Consider the following 14,495-nt stretch of genomic DNA (forward strand, 5'->3'; position numbering starts at 1 on the left):
GATGAGTTCATACAGAAATGTGACAAAGGTTGAAGAAAATGGCTGAGTCATAATATCTCAACTTTTGTAGCAATTTTCACCTTTTTTTCCCAATGTTTTGCTTGAGGTCACCATAGAAAAATAAAGCTGTCACTGTTACAATGACAAGAAAGCATCCTAACTTTGTGGAAAGAAAGTGCGTGGTCTGCCGCTTCATTTTATGAAATATAACAGCCAAGACAAAATAACAATAAATTACTAATGGGAGTCCTTAGTACCATACTGTACAAAGCAATAAAGTTTTGTCTTTGATGAGAAGTTACTGATTTTGCAAATTCCACCACACGAAAATGTGGAATAAATGCAAATGCTCAAACTTAGCCTGAAAGGAAACTGAGACGGCCCATCTAAAACACAAACTCTGCAGAATGTTGATTTCTGGCATTGCTGTTATATTGTAAAGATGTTGTTCATGGACTTAAAACATCGGCTGGACTTTTAATTAATTTGGAATCGATGTGGACCTTAAGATGCTATCTCTTGTTGCCAGCCACATCAAGTGACAGAATGAAGATAGCAGTCTTCAAAATTGTTAAAAAATGTGACAAATGTTTAAATGTATGGTATATGACAGTCACATGGAAAAAAAGTAAAAACTTGTAATTTTGATTGTCAAATATTACCAATTCATTTATGTCATCTCATGTCATTATAAACTATCACTAGAAGATGATTGCAGGAAGTGCTCCACTTATGAACAAACACAGAACTTCAAATTGAATGAAATACTTATTCACCAAATCACTTAGGTATTGAATTACTCAAATTTTATCAGTATTAAAATGTGAATCATAATTTACACCAATGAATGAAAAAATACAGTAATTTACTTTCCTTTTAAATAATAATCCAGAATGAAACACAATCACAGCCACTGCTACACATTTTGCATTTCAAATTGCAATAAAGCTATTTAATGTTGTGTACATTTAAATAAAATCTTAAAAAATTGTTGAACGAATGTTTTAAATAAAATCAATTATTCCTTCAAGGTACACACTCCTGTAACATACAGTTTTATACAATAAACTCAGATCAAATTATCCATCCATTCAGATTCAAATATCACTTGCACATTCAAACAAATCTCACTTGCACATTCACACATGCATAAGAATGCGAATGCAGAAAAACATTACTTACAGAAAACGATTACCAATTACATTTATTTGGTGAGAAATCAGTTATTATTATTGTCTCTTTGTAAAAGATAATGCGCATCTGCTCTATAATGATGAAGAGCTGTGTATAAAATCAACACAAAAAGACTATTTTACAGGGTTTCTAAAGAGTTTTATACTGACTAACAACAGCTGAATTTTGAACAATTTCTCAATAGGAGTCTTTTGTGTGCATACACTAAAGAAAAAAATTCTACAGAATGAAGTTATGCATAAAATAATAAAAAGTAGAATGACAAATTTAACTGACATGGCTTGGTCCTCAGAAGAAATGAACCAGTTATTATTCACATTTGTTATGAAAAGTAATTGAATGAACAAGTTGTAGTTGAATAACTTTTCAGCATTCATGAATTGATGAATATCAATTATTTTCATTCGCTACATGAGGCAGAGGAATGTATCAGCTAGAACTAGGACTTGTAACAAACACATTTTCTTAAATTAAGTTTAAAATCAAGACACTAGTACTCCCATTTATGTCAGTCTTTTTGTAATGATAAATCATACACACAATAATCAACTATTTCAGAATTATTTTGCAGATTAATTTCACAGAAACTAAGTTAACTGAACTTCATCAAACAATTAAATAACATATGAAAACTTTACAAAAGACACAAATAACCTAAATAAATATGTGATGACTATCCATTTTTACATGACTAACAATACTGCCTTTAAATACAAAAATAACACACTGCCTTTAAATGAATAAACAACACAGAGCAATGACAAGCATTACAATTTTTATATGAAGCTCTTTGAAAAATCTTGTATGCATTTTCTTGTTTTATTATAAAACAATGTTTTTATTTACAGTTGAATGTTGTGGGGGTAGCAGTCTTTCAAAGTAGCATATCTTTTTCTGAGAATGTTATGTGATGAATACTGATAACGTAAGATGTTGCTTATTAAAATATACTGATTTTCTTATCACTTAACAGCAGAACAAATAAGAACAGGTACAAACACACACAAAATAACAAATAATAATTTGTTGCCTGAGGTGGGACACTAGTGTTCTACATGGCAGTGAAGTTTGCTTACTGAACACATTGCTCATGTCTCCATATGAATTATGTTTGAATATCTCTAACTTTGTGGTGACAGTAAGACAGAAAAATATTCATCACTGACACCACAATGTTGTTTAGCATGATACTCCACAGAACAGCAGTAATACTAAGTATAATTTTATTTAAAAGTACTATTTAAAAAATAAGATAAACATTTTGTCATTAGGCAAGTCACTTCACAAAATTGCACCTGTATTACACAACTTTTCACGACATTCTGTGTAGTGAAAACACTTTATGGTAACCTTCTCACTGCTTTTCCATTCCATTAAATAACTGAGCAGATTGTTCTAATTGTGTGAGCTGGTCACTATATTCAACAAGAAGTCTCTGCAATCTGAGATTCGTGCCCATCAGAGAAAGTATCTCTCTTAGCAAAACGTGCTTTGAAAAACCCTGGAACACAGAACAAAATCATGAAGATGGAATATTACTGATAAAACACCCACAAGTCCAGATATTGTACTCACCATAATTGCGTTTTCCCAAGATTTGCTTTGATTTGAATGGCTGTGTGTGGGACCCAGCAGATCATTACAGATTAGCCGTAATTTGGACTCCAGACCTTTAAAGCAGAGCAAAACCATCAAAAGGAAATTTTTTGCAAAGTTATTTTAACAGTAAATGAAAATTAATCATATGCAAGACTCAAGAAGAACATATATAACCTTATTGCCAAAGAAGAAAGAAGTAAAACAAGGTTGTTACACACATAAATTAGAAAGCATGATTGACTTTCTACGTCTTGGAATTTTTAAGTATTCCCTTAGCAGAAAGAGAAAGAAAGATGAGGAATAAGCAAAAGAAAGATGCACATGTTTTAGAGGAGATGTAAAATCATTGAAAATATGGATTAGGACAGAAACACAACAGGGAAAGTGTCAGTGTCATCTGAGATAGATCACAATTTTAGTTGGAGCATTGGTCAAGCAAAAGGCCATATCTGTAATGATACTATCCTAAATATGGTCTAGAGGAGAAAACCTAAATATGGTTGAATGGATGGGGATTGAGCCCAATGCCTGTTAATTAAGAGTTCAATGTCATTCGATGTACCATCTCAGTCTTCAGACAAACGGAGTAAGGTAAGAACTGTTAATAATAATAAGAATGTCAAGGATTAACATCAAACCTATAAGAAATTGCAAGATGATAATGGAAACAAAACAAGAAAACCAGAAGTGCAAGTAGGACTTGCACTTTGAGGGTTCAGTACAAGCTTAATTACGTACATAGATATTTCCTCTATAGGTTTTGATGAGTGAGTTTTTATCAAAACATGACAACATAAATGGTTATATCTTTTGATTACATTGCCTCAGAAACTTAAATGTTTTACACCACCAAGGAACCATAGTCTTTAGTATCAGACATAAATTTCAATTTGATACAGCTACCCATTCCTGGAAAAAAAAGTCTCTCTTCATAGAGAGATGTACATCAAAGTAAATCTGTAAGGGTTCTTTTTTTACTGAATGAGGCACAGAATTCTAAAAAAGATAAGAGGAAAAGTAAAAGTTCATATTGATAAGGAACACAAAATAAAGAAAGAGAAAGAAGAGTCATTAATGGCAAGATGCATATAGAAGATGGGGAGCTTGTTTCCCATCTTGAGTTCACAATGAGAAAGGGGCTCAAACAATGCAGTACTTTCTTTCTGTTTTCTCTGGCATCTATTTATATCTTTGGTCTTTTCAATCTATCTTTGTTTGTTGTCACCCCTCCCATCTTTGAACCAGTCAGAATTGGCTTCTCTTTTGCCACAAAACTGGAATCTTAATTTCTACTGTCAGTCCCTCTGTATGTTTTGAGAGAGGCTGTTTATTGCAGTAGACGTGGCTTTCTTGAGAAGCCTGTGACATCAGGATCCCTTCAAAAAAAAAAAAAAAAAAAAAAAAAAAAAAAAAAAAAAAAAAAAAAAATGAAATTGTGTCTGAAATTGATACTGAATCTGGGCCACTACAAAATTCTTCTCCCATGCCATGTTATGGCAGATGCAGAAGAGGAGAGTTTCACTGAACATAGGACAGTTATCAACAGTTGGAAAATATCACACATAACACTTATTAGAGAGCAGAGCTGACACACGAAATTAACATTCTGCATTATTCACCTCTACAGTGATGAACCAAAATATTATGCCCACTTGCTACTGCTAGACTGAATGCAGCCTGGTGACACTGAGGCATCTGAGATAAGGGAACTATATAGACAGAGTAGATATGAAAGTGGAATAATTGTAGTGATTATATGGCTGCAAATGAGGAAATCATCTGGCATAATGGACTCTGTCCCAGTGACTGGAAATGAGCATCTCAGAATCTGCAAAGCTAGTCAACTGTTCACATGCTGCTGTTGTACTCATCTATGGAAAATCATTTTAAAGATGGCGGAATCCCAAGTAGGTGACATGGTATTGGACATTCAAGCCCATCACAGCATGTGAAGGTCAGGTGCTAGTCCACTACAACATACAGAATATGCTATGATCTGTGGCAGATCTAACCACAAAGCACAATGCTTGTGCAGGCACAAGAGTTTAGGATCCCACCGTTCAACACATATTGCTGAGCATGGAACTCGACAACAGATAACCCCTACGTGTTTTCATGTTGATTCAAAACTATTGTCAACTATGACTGCAGCAGGCATGAGAGTATCTGGATTGGACCATGGATTAATAGAAACTTATTGCTTGGATTGATGTACAGACATGCAGTCATCCAGGCAAACAGCAGCTCGAAACACACACCATGACACAGATACAGGGATGTTGGGAGCAGTATCAAGCTACAGAGAACATTCACAGGGACTTCCTTGGGATCTGAGATAATGATTGAAGACAACATGACAGTCGTGGACTACAATAAAATTATTACAGAACACCAGCACCCCCTCATGCTTGATATCTTTCCCAACATCAATGGCATCTTTCTGTTCACGAATGTGTGTAGCAGGTGGGTACTGATAAACCTGACAACCAATGCAAAATAAATTACTTCACAGCAGCAGTGACATTTCTGCAGCAGAACCATGATGACTGTGACGAGTTCCTCGACAGGATCATAATAGGTGATGAGATGTGGGTTTGAAAAGTCATTTTGAAAGTCATATCACAGTTGTTGAGTGCATCCACGTTCCTAATGGAAGAAAACCCGAGATTTGGCTTGTTGACTTTACTCTGGAATCAAAGCAACATTACCGGTTTCACGATGGGATCAGTCAACTACACAGTGGGATCAGTTAACTCACACAAGTACTTGGGTGTAACAATTTGTGGGGATATGAAATGATACATGGTAGAGTGTCAGGAAGCTGATGAAAGAACTGAATTCACAGATGCAAACTGGCATGAGAAATCCTACTTAGAATGTTTCTAGAAGCAAATATAAGTGATGAATCCTGGAATATCTTACAACCCAAACATAGTGCTCCCACAGGGATCACGAAGGCAAGATTAGACAAGTGGTGTGTAAGCAATCATTCTGCCCTTACTCTATACATGAATGGAACAGGAAAAAGCACTGATAACTGGTACAATGGAACACACCCTCTGCCATCACTTCACAGTGGTTTGTAGAATAGAGAAGTAGGTCTCCCGTCAAGACGAAGTTCAAGGAGACACTGTTGGTGGGGAAAGTGGGTGCTTGGTGTTCTGGGACAGGAGGGGCATTCTGCCCATTAACTGCCTGCCCAGCAATGGAACGGCAAATGCCTTTGCGCCTGTTACTGTCACTATGAAACATTGTGGAAATTGTGATGAGACATTCCAAACAAGAATGCTCAATGCAGGTGTGTTAACCCATGAAAATGCTCACTCACATAAGGACTGCTGCACAACAACTGTTGTGAAGGAGCTTGGCAGAAACTATTTTATCTTCCACCATACAGTTCTTGCTCTCAGCAATTTCTATCTTTCCTTCATATTCAAGAAATTCCTGTCCTCCAGTCAGCATTTCCACCAAAATGAAGAGCTGGAAATGCCAGTTACATGTGCTGGTTTCATTCCCAGCCTCCTCCAACACAGTAATACGACAGTTGGTCTCACAATATGAAAGATGTCTAAATGATAACAAACGATAGCTCAAACTTTCCTGTATTTGTTACCAATAAAGTTTTCAATATAACTATGTTTCCTCTTTAAAACAAATAGAAAAAAGTTGTGATGACAAGCAAAACTGCTACTGTATAGCATTAGAAAGGTGAAGCAAGATGCTATAAACAAGTAGTCACAATGTTTTGGCCCTTCAGTGTACTGTATCAAAATTCAAGCAGGAGGAACTATACAGAACAAAATAATCTTTTCCATGGCATCAGAATGGATGCAAAAAATTCTGATCACATGAACCAATTTAATGTTCTTGATAGTCAGTCTTCAAAGTACCACGGACAAGGGTAACATGATGTACTCTGTGTTGCAGGATTCCCATAAACCTGTTAACCCTTTGATCGCTGTGGGCGAGTTAACTCATCATTCCCTGGGCTCCTCATATGCTAAGGACCTGTTTAAATGCAGCCTCCAGGTTTTCCTTAAGCACTACTGATGTGTCTATGCATCCCACTCCATCCATTCTCTAACTCCTGTGAACAAGTTACTTTCTTATCTTCATGAACAAAAAAGTTTTCACCCACATATCATACAATGTATGGTTCATGCTGTCATTTTCTAAAATCCTCATTTTGATATCTTGAACCTTTAATGAAATATAACAACTGCTATGAGTACTTTATTCCAAATGTGCAGGGATGGAACTGAACATTCTGTGCATGAACATCCACTGGATATAAAAACCAATGCTTTGACAATGAAGCGAAATATTCTTGTGCTCTCAGTTTTCAAAAGCATTTTGATATTTTATCTATATTTCGTACATACCAATATATGTGCTAAAATCAGCCATATGCAAAGGCTATGCAATGCAAACTCTTTAAAATTTCAGGTAATGCTTTACTTTATTTGATGCAGCACAGTAGTTATGACAAATAACAAAAAGAAATTCAGTCCTTTATCAAGTGAAGACATCAGATGGTAAGATATGCAAAAATCAAATTTTTTCACCACATAGTTTTCTTAAAATTGTATGATAAGTATTTCATAGTGCCTGGAACACCACCTGTTAGCACAGGTACTAGCATTAGGTGAGCAGTAACACTGACAACAAAGCCATGCTCAGCACAGAATGCAGAGAGCACATCTCTAGCAGTCAAAGGGTTAATCAGTATCACACCTGGTTTGTAAGTGGCTTCAAAACATGCACAGAGAGTGGGGGAATTATTATGGCCAATATTGTGCATTAAAATTTAGTAGCCAGTTTTACTAAATATTTAGTTATATCTTTAGAAAATATAAGGCTAGTATAAAAACCAGAAGTTAATTCCTAACAGATATAAATGCACTCCTGCAAATTTACTAAACATAAAAAGTACATGATTAATGAGTCACAATTAGAGTCAGTCATATCACACAAACACCTGAGAGCAACAGTTCCTGGATCCATGAAGTGGATGACCAGATTGACTCATATGCAACTGAAACAAATAATAGGTTTTGATTCACCAAAACGATACCAGGAAACGTGTTCACCAGCAGAATGCATTGTTTACCAAACACTCTTTTCCCTCACAGTAGCACATTGCTCATGTGTGCCAATTCATACCAAGTTTCACAAACCAGGACCATCAAAATTTTTAATGCAGTTTTCAAGAAAGACAGTGTTATTAAGCCTTTACATGAGTTCTAAGATAAGTAAATAAGATCACATTAAACTCAGATTTATTAAAGACATATTTAGCCTAACACTGTGAAATGAGTAGTTAGTATTTTGAATTGAATACAGTTTTATTCACTAACAGTTTAGCTTCTTACCACCAAATCCCAAACTGTTTAAAAATTCCCATGTATAAAATGTTCCAAATGTCTGATTATTTTACATAGAAGTTAATGTGTTGAATATTTTATATTAAGCATTTAAGTGAGAAAAAGCTTGGAAAAGGTCTGATATTATGCTTAAAGTTTGTTGGAATTCCATAAGTATTCTCACTATGAAACACTGGATGAATGCAGCCTGGGTAATCTGCGATCTGTTTTAAGCAAAAACTAGTTTTTCACACATCTCATTGTTTATGACATTATATTGCCTGAACTCTGTGTCAACAATGATATAATTTTGCAGGTACATTCAAAGGCATATGTGGATACTATCTACAAACTGTGTTGCGAATAGAAATAAGAAGTTAAAAAATCATATATGATGGCGAAATTTTACTGCATGAACAGTGAAAATGTAGTGACCGATAAACTTTTTTCCTTTCTTCACTCTGTGGATGGTATCAGCGAAAAAATGTTTCATTAATGTTTGAAATTGTGTGTAAAGTTCACTGGAAATTGCCAAGTGCCCTCATTCTCAAGTACTGGATGAATAAAGTCCGGATATTTATGTGCCACCAGTTACACACACACACACACACACACACACACACACACACACACACACAGTTTCTAACTGCAGTACTTGTCTTACTGTTTTAAACTATTAACATAAGAATAAACCTCATAATGAGTAAATTATGACAGCATACTACATTTTTAAATTCATTCAATAATTAGACAAAATGTCAAAAATCAAACTTTCATTCCCACTGGAAGCTGTCAAAAGGCAAACTGCAACTGGTACTAGGTTCAAGGATAGTTGCTTAGTAATACCGATTGTCTTTCTGAAAAGGTGGTGCACTGAGGTAACATTGTCACCTCACAGGATTATAGCATTGGAATAGCTCAGGTGATGGAGAGCAGCTGATATGAAACTGTGACATACATATTTCTGTAATTCTGTGCATTTTCCCAGATCATGATTCCATGTGGATTGTTGACAGCTGGTTGTGCCAGACAGTCCCACCATGATGTTAGAACACTGTTCACTTCACTTCATGGACTGGTACATGAGGATGTGTCACATATTTAATCAAATACAGATTTATTTTCAACTGTGCAACCTTAAAAATAGGAAAAGCAGCTACTTATGAAGAGAATGGGATATATAATTTGGTGTAGCACATTGTTAAAGAAATATACAAATTGGTGACATTTTCTATATTTGGCACTTTCATTATCTTTACATACTTACTGCTGTAAGGGAAGGCATAATCTTACACATACTATGTGCCAACACAATGGAAGTGTAGTTTTTGATTAATTCATATTCAACAGCATATTTAATATCTATTGTAGGACTCAGTTTTACAATCCTGTCCTATTACCCTCAAATACAGGAATGGTCTCTTTCATGTTTAGAAAGCAATGTTACAGTGGCAAGAAAATGTTTATCACTTACTTATTCTTGCTGCTGCACTGACGTCCAGTTTCATAACTTACAACTGTGTGATTATGATATAGCATACATTCATATTACATGGTATACATTGGAGTTATTTCTTGAGAATCATGAACTAATGAAAGACTGTCAAGCTAAAGGCTTAATCTAGGCCCAGCTGAAAATAAATGAGAAGTTTTGAACTGTTAGTGTCCACATACGCACACCTATACCAACTATAAAAAGGACTACCATTTGCAAGGTTATCTGCTGTGACATTAAGCATGGATCATTAGAAGAGTGATTTCTATTATGATGGCTAAGTGTGGGTTACTGTCTTATTAATGCCATAATACAATTAGCATTCACAGGCAAACTTTGACAGCAAGTTTATATGAGTATCTGTACACTAACCACCATATTCCACACAGAAACAGACTCTAAGGAAAGAGAATCCAAGATTGTTCCACCATAACAAAACTGCATATTAAATACAGTGTACGGATTAATATCAATGTGGAAAGGATGGACTTTTACTCAGCTCATAGAGGAGGCATTAAGTCATAGACATGTACAACGAAAAAGTATGCTGGAAATATTCAGCTTTTGGACAAGGTCCTTCATCAGAAGTAGAAAAGTCTCACACATTCATACAACCGCAATTCACGCACAAGTGGCCACTGTCATCTCCTGATGCTAGATGCAGTCAGCCCTAGCACCTGGAGATTACAACGGCCTTGTACATGTCAGTTGTGAATGTATGTGTGTGTGTGTGTGTGTGTGTGTGTGTGTGTGTGTGTGTGTGTGTGTTTCCCCAAGGACTTTGTCTCAAAGCTGAATATTTCTAGCACTTGTTTTCACTGTGCCTGTTTGCGACTAATGCCTCCGATATGTGGAGTAGCAATCTATCCTTTCCATATTGTTGCTATTTTAACCTGGTCTTTCAAAATGCAGTATCTGGCAACATTAACTACTGATTCTTGGTATTTCTGTATTGATACTGGTATTTCTGCATTGATATAACCACAGACAACATATGTCACCCAAGAGAAGAGGGCTATTTAAAACTGGGGACCTGGACATAAAGTGGGAAGGGGGCCACTTTATTCTTTTTGCTTTAAAGGATAATATTTGATTATTATGTGCTGACGTACAAAAAGAATACAACAAGTGTTTTTCTTTTCCTTGTGAACACTGTTGGAAGCTGATTGTTGGTACACAATATTGAGTGTCAATTATTTACAATTCATTTTCTCTGAATTTATTACAGAAGTAGAAATCACTCATGTGGTATTTTGTCGATCACGTCACAAACTTTTTAAAAACATTGGTAAACTTAGATTATTTTTTCAATGGGAGACATTTTTCAATAAATGTATACACTACTGATCATCTTGTGATTCCCCCCACCACATTTCAACAACTGTTTTCTTCTCTCTTTTTCTCAGTATTTATCCCACATGTATAGGGTCTGCATGTTCACTATATTTCCTTCCACTATTTCACTCTGTTGCTGACATCTTCAAGTGGATAGTGTTAGATAAGAATGGTGGAGGATGGATTAACTATTGAGCCAAGATTATTTCTGATGGGAACACTGCCAAGCGAAATCATGTGTATTTTCAATCACTTAGAAAAGGACAATGAACTGTAATGTTCAGTGTATAAACGTATTAGTACAATCTCAAAATGATTACTACGGCTAATATGAGAAAAGGGGGCAGAGGGGGGGGGGGGGGGAATAAACATGGTAAAAGCTGGTTGTGAGGGGGGGAAGGTTATAAAGAGAGAAATGGATAGCAGTAGTGGTGCAAGGTAATATATTTTTTAAATTGTAATTGCAATTAAAAATAATGCATACAACATTACTTGTGAAAAATAATTACATCGTAACTGTGTTATGAACAGTTACTATGGTATACAGTCCATAAAACTTGTTCTGGCGTAACCACAATTGCTGGAACAAAGATGAAGAACGCTAACAAGAGAAGGCAGTGAAACAACGTCAACCAATGGTGCACTGATCAGAACACACTATGACAGGAGTGGTCTTTACAAGAAGAGAATATAAGCACTGCTCCTGCCAGCCTTGATCGCTCAGTATCGGCTCAGTATTCGGACAGCACTAGTACGACCTAGCAGAGAGTGCTACGATAGCAGTGACACGTGATCCATATCAATTGCTTGCAAGAACACTGTATATAGCAAAGGACACTTATTTTGCATGTTGCCCATCGCTTGCAACCACTTATAAATACACGTTGAGTATTGTCACTCTTCTCGTTTGTAAGAAAACTATTAATGTGATTTTACATGAATTGTTGCATAGCATTCTGAGAACACAGCATCCTTTAGGCATCCTATACGAGACAAGTGGGCAAGACCTCACATTTGGCGACGAGTATCTGCCAAACCCAGCGCCTGACGGCCACAGCATTTTCGTTTATATTGTGCTGGCGCCTTAATTCTCTCTTTGTCTTTACTTTGCAGGGGCAATTATTTGCTTTAACAGTTTCTTGTCGTTTTTGCTTATCAGTGTTTTCAGGTGGTCATTGCAGAAATTTTCTTTGCTTTCTTTGTTTACTTGCCTTGCCTATTTGTTGCATTTGTGTCGAACAACATGCCCACCCCACCTGTCCCGCCCCCTGCTCAGGCGCCGCAGCTGCAAGCATTAGATGCTACAAAGCTAATGCAGGTGTTTTCGGTTCCACACTCAACAAATCTCCACATTACTCAACATGTTGCAGCAGCTACTGGCCAAAGCTGTGCGCCCGCCGGAACAAGCACCACCTACTACAGTTGCTACACTAACTTTTCGACAGTTTTGTGAACAAGAAGAGGAATGGCTAGAGTGGTTGTGGTTTGAAGCCCACATCATTGCCCACAATGTACCAGGTATGGTGAAACTTCCATATTTATTATCAACAGTAGAAAGTACAGTGTTCAGACTTATCCAGAAGTTGTATCCTCAACACCACTCCAAGTGAACTTAATTATGACCAAGTAATCGCTTCTCTAACTAACCATTATGACCAACAAGTGAAAGTGGTAGCAGCTAGATATCAATTCTTTAATTTCAAAAAAGGCCAGATCAAACTTATCGGAAACAGGTAACAGATTTGCAAGGTACGACAAGGAAATGCAAATTCAAATGTACTTGCGGTGCTTTACATTCAGATGTTATGTTGCGTGATGCGATCGTGTATAAAGTACCTGATGTCAAACTCAGAGAACAGATTTTGAAACAGTCCGATCCATCATTTGAGCAGGTAGTGCAAATACTAGATCAGTACGATTCTGGTGCCTTCTTGACTCCTTAATTTGAGCAGCCAGCTATCTGCCAGGTTGAGTCCCTTGCTTGCGATCACCTCATTCTGCACCGGCGGCGTGCACTAGCCGCTCTGAGTAAACAACGTTCCACACTGTGTAAGCGGTCCACTAAACAGGCGAACAGAATTAAGTCTTGCCCTCGGTGTTATTCACAGCACAAACACAAAGACTGCCCCTCCCGACAGGCTCTGTGTTACGCTTGTGGTAGAAAAGGACATGTGCAATCCATATGTTTGTGACAGAACAAAAATAAGAATCTGGCCCACTCACAAAAATCTAGACACAAGGCCCATGTCATAAAAGCAGTACATTCCAAGTCTGCAACTAGCAAGCTGCACCAGTTTCATCAGTGATACATCAGTCAAACAAACTTTTTGTTCATTTACTTATTTGTGGGAAACTTGTGAAATTTCAATTGGAGGTGGGTGCCTATGTCACACTCCTAAATCGTCACACATATGAAGTGTTAGGCTCCCCTTGCCTCTCTAAAACTTGCACACAACTGATGGCTTATAATGAAAAAGACATACCTCTTCTCAGAACATGTACTTTGCCTACCATTTATCACTCGCATACACGAACAGTGACTTTTACAGTGTTGCAATCACGCGATTGTGAGAACATATTTGGTCTTGATTCTTATCATTTGTTTGGCTTTAACATTCAAGACAATGTGTTGTCAGCATCTGCATTCAATGCAGAAGACTGCGTAGTTAGCTTGCTAAAAGGATTCCCGGAACTCTTTTCTGAAGTTTTAGGCAAAGCTAACAATTTTGTTGCACATATGGCGCTTAAAGACAATGCTCAGCCAAAATTTTGCCGGGCCAGAACTGTTCCCATTGCACTGCAGGACAAATTCGCTGGTGAACTTAAAGAAGTGCAATATAATCTAGTTATTGCACCCATATCAGCTAGTCAACGGACAAGTCCACTGGTCTTGCTCCCCAAACCTCCAGGTCGCATTCGCTGACTTTAAGTCTACAGTCAACTCACAAACTGTTATTGATACTTATCTACTGCCACAGCCAGAGAATTTCAAGGACAGATTAGTTGATGGACACTACTTTTCAAAAACTGGTTTGCGCGATGCATATCTCCAAATACTGCTTGATGAAGAATCTCAAAAAGTGTGTGTAGTAAATACCCATTTGGGTTTATTTAAATATTTGTGTTTGCCTTTTGGCAGTGCTTCCACACCCACCATTTTCCAACAGTATTTGGAACAGATGACTGCAAAAATGCCAAACTATTCAAACTATTTGGACGATATTATCATAGCACGTCATACACCTGAAGAATATATTGCAAATTTACGTGGTTTGTTTTGTGTGTTATCTGAGTCAGGACTAAAGTGTAGACTGGACAAGTGTGACTTCAGCTGGTTCAACCTTGCTTGTGGCTAGGTACGACTGATGGTATCCGCACATCGATGTCCCATTTCTAGAACATGCCCACAAAGAATGCGCAGGCCTGGAAATCGCGCATGTGCAATGATTTGCAGGTAGATAGTGCCATACTCAAACATCCACTGCTGAAAATCAAAGAGCGGCTCTCCT

General features: G+C 36.9%; 1 protein-coding gene across 2 annotated transcripts in view; it reads right to left on the reverse strand.

The window, feature by feature from the left end:
• Positions 1-837: 837 nt before the first annotated feature.
• Positions 838-14,495, reverse strand: part of LOC124711634 (protein HIRA-like) — a 237,620-nt gene continuing 223,962 nt past the window's right edge. For both annotated transcript variants that reach the window (XM_047241819.1, XM_047241821.1), the window contains 2 exons: positions 2,770-2,864; positions 838-2,695 (listed from right to left, as the gene is read on the reverse strand). In XM_047241819.1, coding sequence (XP_047097775.1) covers positions 2,549-2,695; positions 2,770-2,864 — 242 coding nt within the window. In that variant the 3' untranslated portion in view covers positions 838-2,548. The remainder of the gene's footprint in view (positions 2,696-2,769; positions 2,865-14,495) is intronic.

Source organism: Schistocerca piceifrons, chromosome 8, assembly GCF_021461385.2.
Source record: "Schistocerca piceifrons isolate TAMUIC-IGC-003096 chromosome 8, iqSchPice1.1, whole genome shotgun sequence".
NCBI classification, from domain to species: Eukaryota; Metazoa; Arthropoda; class Insecta; order Orthoptera; family Acrididae; genus Schistocerca; species Schistocerca piceifrons.